The sequence below is a fragment of the Rhipicephalus microplus genome, chromosome 4 (assembly GCF_043290135.1).
Source record: "Rhipicephalus microplus isolate Deutch F79 chromosome 4, USDA_Rmic, whole genome shotgun sequence".
NCBI classification, from domain to species: domain Eukaryota; kingdom Metazoa; phylum Arthropoda; class Arachnida; order Ixodida; family Ixodidae; genus Rhipicephalus; species Rhipicephalus microplus.
This window is the reverse complement of record NC_134703.1, coordinates 151,737,973-151,758,302: the sequence shown is the minus strand read 5'-3', so window position 1 is coordinate 151,758,302 and position 20,330 is coordinate 151,737,973. Positions and strand designations below refer to the sequence as shown.

At 47.3% G+C, this 20,330-nt stretch overlaps 1 protein-coding gene across 2 annotated transcripts in view; it reads right to left on the bottom strand.

The window, feature by feature from the left end:
* Positions 1 to 20,330, bottom strand: part of LOC119177206 (uncharacterized) — a 206,182-nt gene that overhangs the window by 180,911 nt on the left and 4,941 nt on the right. The window contains exon 1 of one of the 2 annotated variants that reach the window (XM_075893761.1): positions 8,904 to 8,942. The exons of the other annotated variant lie outside the window; for it this stretch is intronic. Within the exon in view, the coding sequence (XP_075749876.1) occupies positions 8,904 to 8,927 (24 nt within the window). The 5' untranslated portion in view covers positions 8,928 to 8,942. Of the gene's footprint in view, positions 1 to 8,903; positions 8,943 to 20,330 lie in introns of those variants that run through there. 2 annotated transcript variants of the gene reach the window in all.

Below are 20,330 nucleotides of genomic sequence, written 5' to 3'. Positions count from 1 at the left end.
TCGTCACGTATATTTCGTGTTCCCTCAGGTACTCGGTCCCATTGCTTATCCATAGGCCCAGATATTTGTATTTATCTGTTATCTCTAGCGTGATTTTCTGTATTATAAGCTCACTACCTTCATTATCATTACAAATCATAACTGCTGAGTTTTTCTTACTGAATCTAAAATCTAACCTATCTCCCTCATTACCGCAGATGTCTATCAATCTCTGCAAATCTTCCTTGTTGTCGGCCATAAGTACTATATCATCTGCGTACATCAATGCTGGTAGTGCCTGATCAATAAGTTTTCCTTGTTTGACTAAAGAGAGGTTGAAGCCCAGCCCACTTCCTTCTAATTTTGCCTCTAATCCTTGTAGGTACATCATGAATAATAAGGGTGACAGGGGGCACCCCTGCCTAAACCCCCGCTTTACCTCTGCAGCCTTGGATACGTGTTTTTCCCACTTTATAACCACCTTGTTACCTTTATAGATACCCTTTAAAAGATTAGTGACTACATGTTCCACGCCTAGTGTGTCCAGTATTCCCCACAATTCCTCTTGAACCACGCTATCGTACGCTCCCTTGATATCCAAGAATGCTAGCCACAGGGGCCTGTGTTTTTTTTTCTGCTATTTCGATGTACTGCGTCATTGAGAACAGATTGTCTTCCAACCTCCTGTGTTTCCGAAACACATTCTGCAGTTCCCTCAGCACCCCCTCATCTTCTATCCATGCCTGCAGTCTTTCCTTTATAATCTGCATCGCCAGCCTGTAGAACACCGATGTCACTGTTATAGGACGGTAGATATGTCAGCTTTGTCCCCCTTTCCTTTATAGATCATGCTCATCCTGCTAAGTTTCCATCCATCCGGGACTTCAACATCGATTATTATTTTACTCACTGCCTTTCTCAAAGCCTGCTTAGACTTCGGAGCGAATGTCTTTATCAACATAATTGGAATGCCATCTGCACCTCTTGATGTACTACTAGGAACCCTCTTCTCAACCCTTTCCCACTCTCGTTGTGAAAATGGAGCCATTGCGCCACTTGATGCATCATTGTCTATTGTGGTGCACAAAGCACAGCTTTGTTGAAAATTTTCTGTCACCCTTGTTTTTATATGTTGAATAGCTTCGTCCCCTTCAAGCCTAGCACCTTGAGCTGTAGTTATAAACCTCTGCTCTAGGCTCGTCTCATTTCTTAGGGAGTTTAGATGGTTCCAAAGTTTCGCAGCGGCCTTTCCATCTTTTTTATGTACTTCTGCCAGCCACTGGCAGAAGTACTAAATGACGGATGGATGGAAGGATGGATGCTACGAGCGTCCCCTTTATAACGGGGTGGTGACAAGTATGCCACCAGGCTCGACAAAAAAAAAAAACCTTTTTTCCCTTTTTTTTATGTTGGCCTAATGCCTCTACTTCGATAAATTCTATCTTAATGGAAAAAAGGTAAATTTTCAGCTTATGTTCTCTGCCATTTATGGCACACTGTCCATATTTTATTTTTCCAATATTTATTTTGGTCCTTTCTCTCTAGTTTTCTGCCACCAATACTCTAACCGTCTCTTATTTCAATCGCGGGTGTGTTCAGCTTTCCATTGTTGTCCCTAAAACCCAAGGCTTCCTGTAGGCTCGTGCCCAAACGTACACCTGGGTGGATATCTCCACATTCAATCAGAACATGCTCCGCCGTTTCCTTATCTTTCCCGCAGCATGTGCATTGTTCTTCTTCTTTACTGAATCTTGCTTTAAAACTACGCGTTCTAAGGCAACCCGATCTCGCTTCAAACAGTAAAGCGCTTCCCCTTGAATTATCGTAAAATGCCTCCCTCCTTATTTCATTTTTGCCCTTTCGGTAGTTACTCAAAGCCGTTTTTTTCTCCATAGCTACCATCCAGTAAATCCTCTCCGCCTCCCTGACTTTTCCCTTAACGCTCTTTGTTGACAAATGGCTCACAATACCAGCCGTATATTTACTAGTGAGTCTTCTAGTTCTTTTTCTCCACTGTGTGTCCACGCTCTTCCTATACAAATAACGGAACACCTTCTCTGCCCATCTACTCTCCTTCATATTTCTTAGCCTTTCTTCGAACCTTATTTTGCTCTGCGCTTCCCTCGCCTCAAAACCTGCCCACCCCATATCGCCCTTTACAGCCTCGTTTGTCGTCTTCCCGTGAGCACCCAACGCGAGGCGTCCCACAGTCCTTTGATTTCCATCCATTCCCGATTGCACCTCTGCCCTCATGCACACCACTGAGTTCCCAAAAGTAAGCCCTGGAACCATTACACCCTTCCACAGACCTCGAAGCACCTCATACCTATTGTATCCCCACAACGCTCTGTGCTTCATTATTGCCGCATTCCTCTTTCCTTTTGCTGCCGAGGCTTTTTCCTGTACCTCCATGTATCTATCACTCTCATTTACCCATACTCCAAGGTACTTGTATTCACTTACCCTCGGTATTTCTTGGCCTTGTATGGACACGGTCTGATCACAGGGATCATTGAATACCATCAAACCACACTTCGTTACACTGAATCCTAGTCCAAGAGCTTCACCTTCCCTTCCGCATATATTCGCCAGCTGCTGTATATCATCTCGACTGTCCGCAAATAAGACGATATCGTCCGCATAAAATAAACCTGGAAGCTTCTGCTCAATCATCATGCCGCCCTGTTTGTGTGACAGATTAAAAGCAATGTTGCTACCTTCTAGCGCTTTTTCCATACTCACCATGTACAGCATGAATAACAGTGGGGACAAAGGACATCCCTGTCTCAGACCCCTGCTAACCTCAACGTTCTCTTTGCTACGCATTCCTTCCCACTCTATGCAAACTGTATTTTCTCGGTATATCTCCCTCAAAAGCTGTATACAGTCGTCGCCCATGCCCATTCCTTTCAATATATCCCACAAAATTTCCTGATTAACGTTGTCGTATGCCCCAGTGATGTCTAGAAAAGCCACGTACAAGGGCCTATTCTCTATTTTAGATATTTCTATACACTGAGTGAGAACAAACAGGTTATCGTCTAACCGCCTGTCGACTCGAAATCCGTTCTGAAGTTCTCCCAAAATATCGTTATGTTCGGCCCATGTTTCTATTTTCATTTTTACTGCTTGCATCGCCAACCTGTATAGTACCGATGTAATGGTTAGTGGTCTATACGAGCGAATCTTGTCCTTTTCTCCCTTGCCTTTATAGATTAAGTTCATTCTACTTTGTCGCCAACTGTCCGGTATTTGTCCGTCCTTTAAGCTTTTTTCTACTGCTAACAATGCTTCTTTAGTGTTATGTCCTAGTTCGTTAATGAGGCTAACGGGAATCCCATCTAAACCCGCGGCAGTGCGCTTTGGGAATTTTTCCTTCGGCCTTTTCCAGTTGAAATTATCTAGTACTAGCTCTTCCTCTGTTGCTTTCTCCGCCACACTTTTACTCACCGGGGAGATCCCCTGGACGCTCTTTTGAAACGAATCGGCTGTTACCTTTTGGATGTAACCTAGCGCTTCGTACCCTTCCAATTGATTTCCTCCTTCATCTAGAATATGCTGTTGCGTTGTGACAGACTTCCTACCTAGCGCCTTTATGTGGCTCCAAAAAATCCTAGGCGCGGCCTCCTTTTTTTCGTGTATCTCTGTCATCCAGCGTTCACTTTCACCTTTAATTTTTGCCTCTACCAATTTCTGTACAAGGAATTTTTTCTCCAAATATATTTCCCATATTTTTTTGACTTCGTCCTGCGGCCGCTTCTCCTTTTTTGCCTTTCTATGCTCCCGTGATGCTTCGCGTCGCTTCTCGATCGCCTCCCGGATTTCCTTGTTCCACCAACTTTTTGGCTTCCTTTTTCCTTTCCAGCAAACGGTTTTCTTCTCTTTCCCTATCTCCTTCGTCATTAGATGTAACAGCTCCCTATACTCCCAGTCCTTGCCTGGTATTTCGCCTACTTCTTCCTCGACCCTTGCGGCTATATTTATTATTTGTTTGTCATTTAAATACGAGCTGCCAGACTTTGATTCCATGCTCATTTTTTTCCTGGGTGACGTCCTGGGTGGCGGCGCGCCATCTAGTGAGCACTGTTGGATTCACCAGAGAGAACACCGTGAGCGGCGACCGGATAAGTGTACACCGGCTACACTTGTGTACACTGGCTACACAGGTGTACACACCACCGTCGGACAAGGCGCGGGCATAAGAAGCTTGCCGAGCAAGCTCCAAAAAAACAAGAGCGCACAGCGATTACAAGAGCTGCGTCGAATTTTCTCACAAACAGCCGTAATGCTTGCTGGCTGCTCACTCAACGTACCGGTGACAGTATATCAAACAGCGATCGACACAGGTTCCTTCACTCATGCCTCCAAGTGTGCACAATATTATTGAGAACTAAGAGACAATAATACCGAGGGAAACATAGAGGATGTTATTGGTAGTCACATAACTGCAGAAAGAAACGTGAGAACATGACTTGCCGCTGGCAGGAACCATACAAATAACATCCCCTGTACCTTCCTGGTCATTACTGTCTGTTGTAATAGTTTTGGTTCATATTGCCCTTTAACAAACAAAAAATGATACCTTAAAATTCCTTTTCAAACTTTCTTTGAACGTCCGTAATGGCCTTTTAAGCGCATTTTTCGTTACAAAATTATTTTTTTTTCTGGATCTTTTTTCGTCCCCGAGTACAGTTTATATGGAACTTCCTTTTTTTTTTTTAATCTTGACCCAGAAATTGTGGTAATAAAGCAATCCCAAAATCTGCTACTGTGATTCCGGTTTATATTTCACTAAATGTTCCGTATTGAGATTCCAGGAATGAATTCACATACCGAGCAGTGACTTCAATTTGGCAAACTGTGAATGCCGTATTAGCTAGACCAACTCGAGGATGTTAAAATAGCATGAACTCGAGGGCTATGTAGACAATTGCAGGGACAGTTCTCAATGATTGAAACGCGTCAACTTGTGCCTAAATAGTGCATGTACTCTCGCTACCAGTCTTCAGTTCGTGTCATGTCGGCGCAATTACAACTCAAACACTCACGTCGGAGCTGACGTTACCACCATCGGCCATATTGGCAGCGACATGTGACCGTTAAATAATACCTAAAGTATTACGACGAAAAAACACAATTTGATAAGACGTCGCCCCGTAGTTGAGGGCTTGGGAAATTCGGCTGTCTAGCGTTCGTTAACACACACTGACAAGGCACACAACATGGGCCTCTAGAATTACGCTTCCAACGATATGCGACCGCCGCTGCCGAGATCGAACTCGCGATTTTCGGGCCAGCAGCCGAGAACCACAACTGCTACACCAGCGCTACGCAGGACACGAGGCAGTCATCTCTATGGCAGTTGCGTATACCTGCAGCTACGCAGTTTATATTGAATTCGCATGCACCATATACTCATTCCCGACGTATCGGCATAGCACGGTCACGACGCCAGAATTTCCTCTAGAAAGTCTCGCTGAAAACACTTCACCGGCGCAGAGGTTATCCAGCAGCGTCCTGGAAGCGCCTCACATGAGTGGCGCGCTCTCCTCCCGCCGCGGGCGTCTCTCCAGCGGCAGAAAGAGAAGCCAAGGTCGGCGCGCCAATGTTTTCCTTCCACTGTGACCGCAAAACCTCCCGCAACCGGCCCTTTGCGTCGGCTGCCGCTTTTCTTCCTTCCTCGACGCCGGCACAGCGCAGTCTACCGCGGCAAATTGCTGGGGTAACTCGGGAGCAGCTCGGAGAGGCGATGGTTAGCTTAGCGCGTAGACTTTCCTCAGACAAAAAGAACACACAAAAGGGGCCAGTCCCACGCCGTGATACCCGTCGGACAGCTAAGGCGTTACGCCTTTCATTCGGTTCCTTCAAGTCGCGTTCGATTTGCCCGATTAACTTATAAGTGATTGTTTTTTTAACGCGAAGCATTTCTTAACGAACTTCGGCGACTTTGAGCGTATCTATCTATCTATCTATCTATCTATCTATCTATCTATCTATCTATCTATCTATCCACCTACGATTTTTAGCTCTCCTGGCCGTTCGGATGATGGTATCGCGAAAAAACTTGGTATGGCATAACATAACTGTATTGCGAGCATATTTGACTGGTAATAACATGAAAATGATGACATGTCATGATTTACATTTCATGGTCTTGATGCTCTTGCGGTGATTTCGTCCACATGACATGTTGCAAAACTGGTATGGTATGACATGATTGCATGGCGAACACAAGCGACAGACCCTAAGATGAAAATCATGAGATGCGTGTCATGTAACATGACAACATGCCATGCTCATAATGCACTCAAAGCCGTTTCGCTAGCTTCACATATGCCACATTTGGTATTAGAGACGTCAAAGGATGACGTATGTATGTGACTGGGGCAAACATTGTAATCATGAGGCGCGTGTCACGTATGAACATGGCAACATTCCACGCTCATAGCACATTCGCGGCCGTTTCGCTAGACCCACATATACTAAACATGGCATAACGTGACGTGAACAGATGACGAAGGCAAACAACAAATCCAAAAATGACAATCATGATCCGGAAGTCATGTACCGCATAATTTACCTCCACCTCGTAACGGTGTGGTGATTTCAAAGTGACATATTAACCTTCCTCATTCGTGCTTCGCATATCATAAATTTTCACTGCACGCGGGATCTGCCAGTTTTTTTTTCTTTTTTTTTTTGCTCTTCCTGCGGAGATTTCGTCGCGGTGGTCTAGCCTAGCGCAGTCACGCAGTTCGGCTGCTGACCCGGAGGTCGCGGGATCGATACCAGCCGCGGCGGCCGTTTCGATGGATGCAAAATGGCAGAGGCCCGCGAAGTTTACGATGTCAGGCACGTTAAAAAACAACAAGTGGTCAAAATATCCCCAGAACGCCACTACGGCATGTATCAATCATATCATGGTTTTGGCACGTAGACACCCAGACATGTTTCAGCAGATGCCAAATTTAAGAGGCTGAAATGAGGCGTAGAAGTGGCAAAGGCGTACCTGGCTCGCAAGGTACGGATTCATGAATTGCAGCTGATGGCGGAATGATTAAAAGGTATAATCCATTGCAATAATAAAACTCACGAATGTAGCATTTCTCTGCGCTATATCCACGTTCACCCACGCGAAGCCGCCCTTCTTAACCTGCAAGATAGCGCAACGTGTAAAGACACCACCGGCGAAAGAGTTTTCAGAACCACTGCACAAGTGCGCGACGTGAACACTTTGAAGGCTCACTTGACCTACGTGACGTAGGGAAGGGTCAGTAACCATGGAAGGGTCAGTAACCCTTTCAATATTAAACAAGGTAAACTACCTGATCGACCCTGGGATACGCCAAATTATTCGGTCCGTTCTCGTGTTCTCAATAACAAGTCATTCCGTAGTAATAGGACAGTTCCGTTTTTCTTACTATAGAACGCCAGCAGTGCGCTATTCCTTTACGCTCGCACTGCACCCGATCAGCCAACAGGCACAGTCTTGAGCACCTGGCGACGACGGTAAAATCGACCACAGCTACCATAACACGGAGAAACCAAACAAGTTCTACCAGAAACACACGGTGGGCAAAAATACCTATTCATCAGCTCCTTCGAAGTTCACCACAATGGTCCTCGGCAGTCTTTTCATATATAAGCTGCACGAGTCGTCGCTATATTAGTTACACCCGCTGCAGGCCTTTCCCAGATATCTCCCGTTATGGCCGGAGCTCAGCGTATACCGGCGAACATCCTAATATCAGCCGATTGCCACGACCAAATGCCGTTCCCTTTCCGTAGTATTCTTTTCCATGAAAATGCCTGTATTGTGATTTTAAATTGGTACCACCCTTAGCACCTGGCGCCCTGCCACGCTATTTTTTGTTTGTGTACGCTACTCACTAGCCTGAGCGTCGCAATTTCGCTCCCCGTCTCGTGTCAGCCAAGAAGTCTTCTGTTTTGTTTGCCAATGCACGCTACCATCTCTACCTTGAAGATGTCTCTGCAAACGTTCTTTCCACAACTGCTTACCTCACTCAAAGTTTTCATTTACTGCAAAAAACCAGGAGAAATAGGTGGCCAGATCAAGCAAGAACAATTTCAGAATCGCTACATTGCCATTAGTACCTGCCACCTACCACCAATGCCAGCATTGGCGTGATCTGTAATGTGGCCTCCGCGATCACCTCCGGCTGCAGGAGAAAATCGCGAAGGCCGCGTCTACAAACTCTTGCTGTGACACTGTCCAGGGTACTATAGCGCGGTTCGGTCCAAAGTGCTATCCAGTACACAGTATATATAATCCGTACTGTATGTCCACTGCCGGCACCGGTTAAACATGGCCGCGTATAGCGCCATCATTCCCTCTAGATCACGCTCTAAAGCTGTGACGAACCCTTCAGTCGGTTCTCCTGGACCGTGTGGCAACACAATGCGCAGCGTCTATATGCCGGCCTGAACGGGTCCACTTACTCAAACGAAAGGCTTCGCATCCACACTGCTATAAACCACCTGAATGCAAGCGCTTTCACCGTCGAGTAGATACTGGACCCACCTATCAACTCATCGGCGACGAAAGCGTTTTCTCACGGATAACGGACTTATTGACGATTCGTGATGTCATACGCGGAGCTTTACGTCGGCTGAAACAGTGACTTTCTCTCCTCCTCCATAACTTCCCTTTCCCCTCTCCCGTACCCAGTAAGGGTAGCCTACGGGGTTCAGCCCTGGTTAACCGCCCTTCCCTTTCTTCAATTCTCTTTTCCCCTTGTCTGTCGATCCAAGCAATAGGTATAACCTTCGTCGAAGATGAGGAACATCGCAGACACAATCAAGCAGGTCGCATACAGGGCGACGACAAACAAGTAGACAAGCTACGAACACCTTCAAACGCCGAGCGATATCCTTCGGCTACAAAGGAAACGTGCAACACGTACCTGCAGAGTTGGGCGCCGTGACATCCAGCGCTGCGTTTGAAACAGAGACGACGAGGGCCGACTCTCGTGAGAGCGACGATTCGTTGGGACAACCGTACGCACGCTATACCGGAGGACGACACGGTCTCGTGGCCGATCGCGGAACAAGTCCCACAACACAACGTGAGAACCGATGCGACAAACCTGCCGAGAGACGCAAGCCAGAGAACGGACGCACGCACCGGATGCAGACAAGACGCAATGCGAGACGCGCCGTAGAGAGAAACGAGCGCGCCTCATGCACGCCGGATTTGTGGGACTCCTGCCGGTGCTGGCGAGGTGAAACAAGGACGCGGCACGCGTCGCTCTCAAAACAACCAGTGAACAACTTTCCAAAAGCGCGCGGTTTGGCGGGTGGAAGGACGAGACGGACGAAAACTACTCATACGGAAGCCGCATGCTCGCACGGAGCTGCCGCGGGCGTGACCACAGAGTTTGACAAACAACAGAATGGACGGATTGTCAGCGTAGGTAACGTAACGTCATTGAGTTTCCTAATATACACTAACTCTGGCGCTAGTGTATATGGGAGCTGCAACGCACGGCGCTTCAGCGAGCATGGGAATGATGGGTAGTACACACATTTGTCTAATTTTCGTACTTCTGGCCTGATTTTGGCTCCGTGGGTGTTCGTGTGGCTTGGAGCTGTTTTCTTACGAAACAAATATTAGCAAATGTTTAGCAGTTGCTCTCGCATCATGTCATTCGTTTAGACTTACCTTTCCAAATCTGGTCATAAAGTTCAAAGGGGTTGAATCTTTCTTTCAAAACAAAACTGAAACACTGCAATAAGCGAAGCCGCAAGTACGATTCGCCGCCCGCAAGTACAAAGACTAGGCAAATGTGTGTACTACCCATCATTCCCATGATCGCCGAACGAGCGCAGCGCCAGGGTCCCCTCTATTTAATTTCAGGAAACTATGTGTAACACCAATTCGGAGACGCGAAGCGGCCTCCACCAGCGTTGTAACCGCTGTCACGTTCTGGTGGTGGCGCCACCTTCGCAGGTTAAATCATACATGCGAGAGTTACGCACAGCACATCGAAGTGTCCAAACGCCGCCTGTTGTCAGCAAGTACTCGTCGATAAATTGCACGCGACGTCAGGACGCAGATTCTCAGCACACCAGAACTCCAACATGGCGGCTCAATTGCGTCAATACACCTTATCTAGTTATGATTGACCTGATTCCTACGCCGCCAGGACAATACCGGCACCTATGCGTCAATAATGAAGGAACATGTATGCGGTGTAGAGTCGCGCTCGATACGCGTTGCAACACTGTGGGCGTGGATGAACGGGTTTTAAGCCTGAACGGTGAAACGGGCAAACGTCAAATCGGTTTACACAGTAAAGGTTTCAAAAAGAGTGTTTACTTCAATCGTTTTTGCTACGTCGGCGCCATTTTGCAGTGCCGCTCTAAGCGTGCACAACATGTTGCACTTCATGCCTCAGCGCGGTGGTCTATAGTGGCTAAGGTACTCGGCTGCTGACCCGCAGGTCGCGGGCTCGAATCCCGGCTGCGGCGGCTGCATTTCCGTCGGAGACGGAAATGTTGTAGGCCCGTGTGCTCAGATTTGGGCGCACGTTAAAGAACCCCAGATGGTCGAAATTTGCGGAGCCCTCCACGACGGCGTCTCTCATAATCATGAAGTGGTTTTGGGACGTTAAACCCCACAAATCAATCAATGTTGCACTTCGTATTTGGGCGCCACTGTACACTGGCAGCTTCAGCGTGACATCACAAACTTCGCATCTTGTATGCTTGTACTAAAATAAGGCGCTCTTTAACGATATCACTTCAAGCCATCTATAACGGTGTCCAAAATTTTTCACTCCTGCAACCACGCGCTTTAAATAATGACAAACACAAAACGGTGGCATGAAGACTTTGGCTCCGCTGGGAAAGAGCGATGGAGTTCACAACTATTATCTCCTTGAAGGGACACAAAGGAGGAACAATGAATTGGTTTATATTGATAAATAGTAGTGCAGCGACGCGAGTGTCGTTACTTCCACCGTCATTAGTTAACTAAAACAAGAGAAAATCGAACTCGACATTTTTTTTTTCAAATTTCTCGCTTAAATCCCTGCGCGTGGCATCACAGATTTCCAAATGTAAATTTATCATTTCGGAGACATTGCGTAAATCGCTAAGAAATCTCGTGAAACTTGATGTGTTGAGCCTGTGGTTCCGTTGGAGGTCAGCGTACTTTGTTTTCACCGATAAGTACGTAGGACTTGGTAGACGCCGTCAAAATTTATGACGCAATGATATTTGGCGTAACAATTTCAAAAGTAGCGTCACCACAAGTATTTTCGTTTCCTTTTGCACGTTTCCTCGCTTTACCAAGCGTGCTTTTCGCGGCACGCTCCGTGATTTTGGAATTGTAGGCGACTAATTTTCTAATACGAGACAAAATCGTTTCTCTCCTTGGCGTTCCTTTAACGTATGCCGTCAATGACATTCCAGTAGCCTCAGAGAAATTAGGCACGGTTTTCGCCAAACAATAACCCGTACAGATCTTTCCGCTGGTCATCTATTATCTATCCAGCCAAAGCAAACAACCACAGGAAACGGTCAAGATAGGTACCAGTAGCTTTTCGAGTTCCTCTTCATCGCTTCTTGTGACCGTTAGTTCAGGCTGGATGTAATGCCTTTCCTCGCATATAACACACATCAAAAAAAAAAAAAAAAAGATGTTCCCAAAGCCTGCGGATGAAACTGCGGTTGTCGAAGGTTTACTCCGACTTTGCACAACAATTATTCACAAAGTGAAAGACGTTTGCTGACTTGTGCAGCTGGCATCCTCAGCGCATACAATCGCCACAAATGAGCGGAGTTCATTGCCGTGTGAATTCGGGGAAAAGTATTTACAATCACAAACACCAGACGGTTCAGGTTTCCGGATCGTTACACTACAGCGTACATCGTACTGATACCGCGGCTTTGGCACGCAAAACCCCGAATGCTATACCAATAACATTATCTAGGTTGTCACATCCCGAAACCAAGATATGATTATGAGACGCCGTAGTGGTGGGCTGCGGAAATCTTAACCAGCTGGTGTTCTTCCGCGTGCACTGACATGGCACTGTGCACGGGCCTCTATACTATTTCACCGTCACCTAAATGCGACCGCCGCAGCCGGAATCGAACACGCGACCTTCAGGTATACAGCCGGGCCCCATAGCGACTGCTGCACTCCATATATTCCTCATTAACAAATCAAGGGGCGGGAGGCGACTCATACGTTCTCTTACGCTTCTACCTAATACACGAAAGCGAAACCCATTGTTCGCTGAAGGTAACTGAAATGCGGCGCTCGCAGTTCACGAAGGCGTAACTCCGAGACACGTGGTTTTCTGCTCGACGGACACCGCCGCCCCAGCTGTATAACCATTGGATGTGAGCGCTGCGTCCGAGTCGTAGATTTCACGCATTGAAGAAATTGGAGTCTTCATTAGCCTCTGTGACCCGCATCCCGTAACGGTGTAAGGCCATACTGTTGAAAAACATTGGGGGACCCTCAACCTTTACCTTTAGGAGCTGAAAGCGATAGCGAAATTCGGCCCCTAATGCGCGCTTCAGCCGCTAAGTGCATACTCATTAATATGTTTTGTTACACACGCGCACACAAACACAACACACACACACGTGCACGCGCACACACACACACGCACACACACACACGCGCACAAGCGCGACGTATTTTAGAACTGCAGTGACTGTGCAGTGTGGCCACTTCCCTCTCCTAGAACGGCGCTCTGTTGTAGTTGAGACACGTTTTTCATACGTCTCACGGATGGCACACACACGCACGCGCGCGCGCGCAAGTGGTACATATCAACGTAACGTTGGTACATATAGAGTTTTCATCTAAAGCAAGAGTCGCATGGCCTCCAAGATGCATGTCGCGCGCTCGCCAGCTCGGATGGCCACAAAGAGTCTCACAATGCCTCACAGATGGCAGCATAGTATCTAGCGTTTGCTGTTTGCTTTTTTAACGCCTCTGGAAAGGAATGATATGCTTTCCGCAAGATGGAGATAGCCGTCCATTTTTAGAGATGTTTGAATGTTCCTGAGTGTTAAATAGCGGCGATGGCTGCACAATATCGGCCTTTTTCGACGTAGTTTGATGGCCTCCCGAATGCGCCTACAAATCGTCGAATGGGCTCGTTTTCATCGTGACGCCAGTCGAACAAAATGCGTTAAGGAGACTCCTTTCACTGCATGGCATTTATGTAGTGTTTTTTCCCTGTGCAACTGCAAGTAACACCGTGGCTTTGTGGCAGGAAACCTGCTTGCCACGCGAACGCCCCTGGTACGATGCTCAATAGCACCGAAAATTTCATTTTCTATTTCATTTGCTTCTTTCTCAATTTTTCCCTCACGGGCGATTTTTCGCTCACAGCCAACGGTGCCGACGCCGACGCCGACGGCGGAGTTTCTGCGCCACGAGCCCTCTAACGCTATCGCATTAAATATAATATGGACCGATGCCGAAAGCAGTAAAGTCTACTGCACAGCACCTCAGAAGGCCACCTACGTAGAACTACCGTATTTATTCACATTATACCAGAATTCTTCAGCACTACCGTCTGAAAGAATTTGCGAAGCCCGTAGCCCTACTTTTTTAAGGGGAGATGAACAGAGGCGTGCACTAATCGGCGCACACTCACTCCAAGCTGACGTGATGAGCCGGACGGCCTGCGATAGCATTTTCACTGTAGAGTGCAAAAGCGGGACTGCTTATTTTTCATTAACGGAGGCAGATAGGCGCTTCAGCCATCTGGGCGGGGCCTCTCCGTATTAAGTTATATCCGGCTAAAGCTCACGTTAGCCGACTGTAGCCGAATTACGGCTAATGTATACACTAAATGAGGGATAATGCCGGTGTCGTTGGCAGCGCTGGGATATTGTTGGCAATCTGTTCCTGTAACACAAAAATATCCTATTTCTATACAATTATGTCGTGCTTTTTTATTTCATGTATGTAACTTTTTTAAAAAGCCCGCATTTTCCTTTACAGCACCACAACGAGACCGCATTTCATTTCATCGTTCGACAGTCGGTTCAATTCTCTTCGAACCGCCAACGCACGTGGTTCTCTCCCAACAACTGGCGGGCGCAGCCAGTCACGAATGGACATATCGCTCGCTCCCGTGCCCGGCTGCAAAGCTGCAGTTCAGCTGCCCGAACGGACAAACACAGCCGCACCGACGCTCGCGGGTGGAGATAATAATAGAAAAATATATAAAGCCGGGCAGGCATGGAGCCAAGCAGAAGCGCCCGATGGAGACAGACGCACGGCCTGCTGAAAACGTGCGCAGCTGCCGCCGCAGCTGGGGCCGATCAACCGCGAGCCAGCGCAAGGTGGAAAACAGGCGCCGCCGCCCTTCTGCCCACACGTGTGCGTGCAGAAGGCCACGAATTGATGCCGCCGCGTCGAACGGAAATAAAAACGCTACACGCTAGCCACGCCGGGAAAGCAGCGTCGAACGGACGAGAAAGCCCACTTAATAGTAGGAAATGAATACTTGGGGTTTTTACGTGCCAGAACTACGATATAGGAAGGAAGTTTTCGAGTAGCGTACGCAAGGTTTGAAGTTAGCGTTCCGCGCCACTGCGCATGCGTCGTATACGCTAACCGCTTGCGTCGTCTACGCTGACGGAAATGGCGGGCGACCGCAACTACCGTTAACTCAGCGTACAACATTCGAAAGCTCTTCAATAGTGAGGGCTGCACTATAGTAGAGGGCTCCGCAAGTTTCGACCGTGTGGCGGTCTTTAACGTGTCCTGACATGGCACAGAATATTCATAGCATTTCATCATCAACGAAATGCGACCGCCCCCGGCCGGCATCGAACCCGCGACCTTTGGTGTAAGCAGCCGAGCACACTGACCGCTGATCCAGCGCGGCGGACGAGAAGGCGCACTCACGGGACGCTGCAGGCAGTGCTCTTGTCTACACACACAAATGATACTCTTTCCAATGCAGCCCGCAACAGTTGAAACAACGAAGCTTTTAGAGTGAAGACCGCGTATCGAAATTAATGTGCCTATAAAATGGTCAGATATAGATCACGGTTAGATTAGAATTATGATGCGGTGGGGTTATAATCTTTCATAACCGAACAGTAGATAACAAATCAATCAACATGACGTGATATAAGTGTCATCCGGTGCACTTTCGTGAACATCAATATTTTTGTGCAGTAGCATGTCATCTGTATTTTTTTTTGGTTCTTACCTTTCTAGACCCTCCACTAACTCTACACTGCAAGGTTGCAGAGGCATTCGTTCATGCAAACCTCCCTGCATGACTTCGATCTCTCGTTACGAGGGGCGCGGAACAAAGGCGCGCTAAAGAAACAGGATCGAGAACAAAATGCACGCAGGACAGGAGCTCGAGTACGAACCACGCCAAGTATGTGCCCAAAATCACACCTTATAATGACGGACGCCGTAATGGAATACCCATCAATAATTTAAGTACAATATTAATTTCTCTAACTTCACGTGCCAAAACGACCATACGATTATAAAGTCCGCCGTAGCGGAGCACTCCGAATCGAATCCACGTGGAAACCACCGTCCCCCCTTCCCCCCCCCCCCCCGCGATTCGAACACTGCGTCCTGTAGTTTCAACCACCCCGGGTTTCTTTAATGAGTACGTTAACTAAAAAATAGCTTGTTTTTTTTTTTCTCCAGTATAAATCCACGCGCCTTTATGGCCTTGAATGCATAACAGCTCGCCAAGTACACCAGATTACGCTAAGGAAACACGGTCGGATCCTAGACCTTGCATTTAATATCATAACAAGGACAGTTCAGAGGATTTGCATTGAAGATATCAACTGAACCACCGATGTAATCGGTACGTCAATCAGTTCGGCTCGGTGGAACACTGGTTACGATGCTGAAGTGCTGACCCGTAAGTCACGGCAGTCGCATATTGATTGAAGCATAATGCTAGAGGCCCGTGCACTGTGCCCCATGTCAGGGCCCGTTAAAAAACACCCCATGGTCCAAACTTGCAGAACTATCTTATTCACATCACGGTTTCGGGACGTAATAGCCCAGGTATGACTATATTATATCTCGACCATTAACGAGAAAGCGAGTTGATCACCATTCCTGTACGCCACGAGTTCCCAAATTCATGGCCTAAAAATTCCTTAATTCCAACTGCAAAAGGAGAACAAATCACTGTTTGGCGCGTGGCACCTGTCCACTTCTCGCGCTTGAACAAACCTCGCCGGCCCGGGCCACAAATCAGCGTCAAAGCCACCCACGCTCTGGCAAACAGTCAATTTCCTTCGCCGATGCCCCGCGTGGGCTAGTACCTCTAGAACGACGCGCTGTATGGGTTCCAGACCACGTAACGCAAGCACGCAGCGTGTCGCAAGGCATTACGTAAGTCACCCGAGAAAAGGTGTACACGCCTTGCCCCCCTTCCCGTGGATAACGAGAATATACACTTCCGCTCTCGGGGCGTCGGTTCTCCTATACGGTGCGACGTGCAAATGTCGTATAGAGATAAAAAGATGAAGGTCCCGCTCCGATGCGTCCTGCCTTACCGCGTGCATCAACGACGCTTCGGCAAGACACGTACACGCAGCCTCGCCTCCCTAAGTGCCCTTCTCAGGTGGGGCTCGGTACACGACGGAGGCATACAGACGCGCACATTCCACTTTTTTCCTCGCATCGACAAATACCGAAACGCAGTCGCAATGTCAAAAGATCGAGATATGCCGCACGGTTCCAAAATAGCGGAAGTGAGAAGTTCCCCACGTGGACGGACAGGCGACCTGGTACTGAACACACGAGGCACGGTCGTCAACGAAGTGCAACTCGACGGGAACAGGCGAATCGGCGAAATCGGTGAATGCTCGCTTATCCCGTGACTATCGTCTATAATAAAAAAACTAAGCACTCGAAGTAGTTTGCGCGAACGGTAAAGTCCTTAATTATATGCGTGACGCCATGATAGAACGGAAATTTTCATCTGCCATGGAACCGGTAGCCCACAAACTTTAGCGTTGGATTCTAGCTTTCGATCAGTCGCTTCGGATCAGCTGGGGAAAGTATACACAAACGGCACGTCAGAAACTCTTTGCTAGATATGGCGTTCAGCGGGATGCGCCTACAAAGTCAACATGTTTGTGTGCGTTGCCAGGGGGTATTTGAATAATCAAGATGAAGAGACGTACGGTGCGAAAAAAAAAAAGAATCCCAGAAAGCGCCACTGCGTTATATGTGCGCAGGGTTTGCTGCAGCGCATTCGAAAGCGCTTGGAGTTGAGGAATCAGCTCTTGCGTATCGCGACGCATACTCTCTGTGGACTGACTCGGAGGTTCAGTAGTACAATACTCCCGACCCTTTCTTAAGCCCTCTGCCCCCCCCCCCCTCCCGCCCTCGTGTTTCGCCGAAGCTCGAAAGTACACTAACCATGTTGGTTGTACAGCCCTCCGCATCCGAAAATATAAAAGACGTTTCTAAGCCTTCCACAGTATCGTCGTGGTAGTATCATCATGGTATACAAGGACACGAAGTCCTTCTTGTCTCTTTGTCATCGTTCTGTTCTCGCGCAATAACTACCGTCATGCCATACCAACTAGCCCACGCTGCCACACTTCTAAGTGCAATGGAAGTCGAAGATACAGTCACTAGACAGGACACAAACTAAATGAGGAGCCGAAAACTCTCACTAAAAGACGACCAACCTTATGATAAAAGCCTCAAATGCAACCGACAAAGTAGAGCTATAGTTTTCGAAGTTAATCAATAGGCGTAAAATAGCTGACAGCCGAAGGTACAGCATGGAGAGAATTGAACAGACTGTAAAAACCGGCAGAAGCCCCAAAGCAGCGAAAGGAAACTTGTACATAGGCAAAAATAGGATGTATGCATTAAGGAACAAGGAACGCAATATCAATCAATATGGATAGGACAGTCGAGGTGGCGGAGGAATTCTACAGAGAGCTGTACAGAAGCCAAAACAACCAGGATGATACCGTGAGAAACATTAGTAGTCCAGAGGAATTCGACATCACACTAGTAACGACAGGGGAAGCAAGGCGAGCCCTAGAAATATTGCAAAGAGGCAAAGCCGCTGGTGAGGAAAAAGTAACAACGGACCTCCCGAAAGATGGCGGAAAAACTGTGTTAGAAAAATTAGCCACCTCATATACAAAGCGTCTCTTGACGGGAAGGGTAGCAGAATTTTGGAAGAACATCAACATCATCTTAATCCATAAGAAAGGAGACGTCAAGGACTTGAAAAATTACAAGCTTATCAGCTTACTCTCCGTTCTCTACAAAATATCTATAAAAGTAATAGCTAATACATAAGACCAAGTTAGAGTTCAATCAGCCAAAGGACCAAGCAGAATTTCGTGCCGGCTACTCTACAATAGACCATTTTTATACTATCAATCAGGTAATAGAGAAATGCGCTGAATACACCCAACCCCTATACATAGCTTTTATAGATTACGAGAAGGCGTTTGACTCAGTCGAGACATCAGTACTCATGCAGGCACTACGGAACCAGGGCATCGCAGAACCCTACATAAACATACTGCGAAAATTTTACAGAGGATCCACAGCCACCATAGTTCTCCATGAAGAAAGCGAAAGAATCCCAATAATGAAGGGTGCAAGGCAGGGAGACACGATCTCTCCAATGCTATTCACCGCGTGTTTACAGGAGATATTCAGGAGCCCAGAGTGTGAAGAGTTAGAGATAAGAGTTGATGGAGAAACCTGAAGGCTTACAAAGAGGGTTCAGCTTAAATTGAGGACGACGCAGCGAGCGATGGAAAGAAAAATAATAGGTGTAACCTTAAGAGACAAGAAGATAGCAGAGCGGGCCAGGGAACAAACCGGGGTTAAGAATATCATAGTTGAAATAAACATTGGCCGGGCACGTAGTACGCAAGCAAGATAACCGCTGGTCATCAAGGATGACTGACTGGATTCCCAGAGACGGCAAATGCACGAAGGGGAGACAGAAAGTTCGGAGGGTCTATGAGATTGAAAAGTTCGCGTATATAACGTGGCAACGGAAAGCACAAGACCGGGTTGATTGGCGGATCATGGCAGAAACCTTTGCCTTGCAGTGGGCGTAGTCAGGCTGATGATCATACGCCAACAGCACAGCAGCGTTTTTGCTTTGCATACGCCACGTGTCGCTTCAATGAAGGCATGTATTTGTGAAATGGCGCACGGACTCAATCTCACCTATACATGTTTTATTTAAAATGAAATTAATAGAGCATCTTTATTCGCTTTCCTCCTCAGTATTTTGTGTCATTTCGCACCGCTTAAAGGCCTCCCAAAGCAAAGCGCGAAATCAGTTTAGGCTGACGAGCTGTTATTCCAGATCTGTATCGTCGTAAATTGCGCTATCGTTCCGGGTTTCTTGGAATAGAAAATTAATTTCATTTGTTTTCTTTTTAATTTGACGCCGCCACCACAACACCAGAACATGAGCGTTATTGGCACTTGCCTTGCAAATGTAGTTATCTTAGTGCTCGTCACGTGCGTAACTTGATTGTCATCAAATAAGCAAATTATGAAAGGTGCTGGTCTTCAAAAAGTACGAAATTGTCTTCATTCATCCATCGATGCTTTTGCTCGCCTGCTGCCCCAGAGGTCGCAGGATCGAATGCCGGCCGCATTTCGATAGAAGCGAGATACTAGAGGCCATGTGCTTATATTTAGGTGCACGTTGAAGAACCCCAGGTGTCTGAAATTTCTGGAACCCTTCACTAAAGCTGCGCTAGAACATATTGTGGCTTTGACACTTAAAACCGCAACAATTATTATCTACCGCCTATATATGTTTCCGAGGTCTGCCAGCCCCAGTCGTCGTGAACTGCTGCTGTGTAAGTTGCACAGTGTGTATTCGAAGTCATTTTTCGTTAACCTTTTCTTCGTACTTGAGCGACTTGTTATTGAAAATGCAATATATATAAATTTTCAGGAACAAGGAATTTATTAAACTCCGGTTTCTAGCAACCTTCTTCGTTTGCGTAGCACCGCTTTTTCTGAGGGTTGATTATCAGATAGGCTGCATCTGGCAAATCTGGACTCTGACGTCGATGATTCCAACGCCTGTCCTTTTATTCTCGTACCTACGCCACATTATTTCGATAAAGCTGTCCAAAATTTCCCTTCTCAAGTCATTGATTTCCTTGGGACACGATGTAGTTTTTAGCGACAAAGAATTACACAGGGCCTAGCGAACGCAGCCAAAGCGAATGACGTCACGCGAACTCGCGTGGTTACTCCAAGTCGACGTCGCCACCAGTCTCTGCTTCGAAAGCTTTTCCCAGCTAACCAAGCGTAGTCTCGCAGTAATAATTGTGCTCCTGGT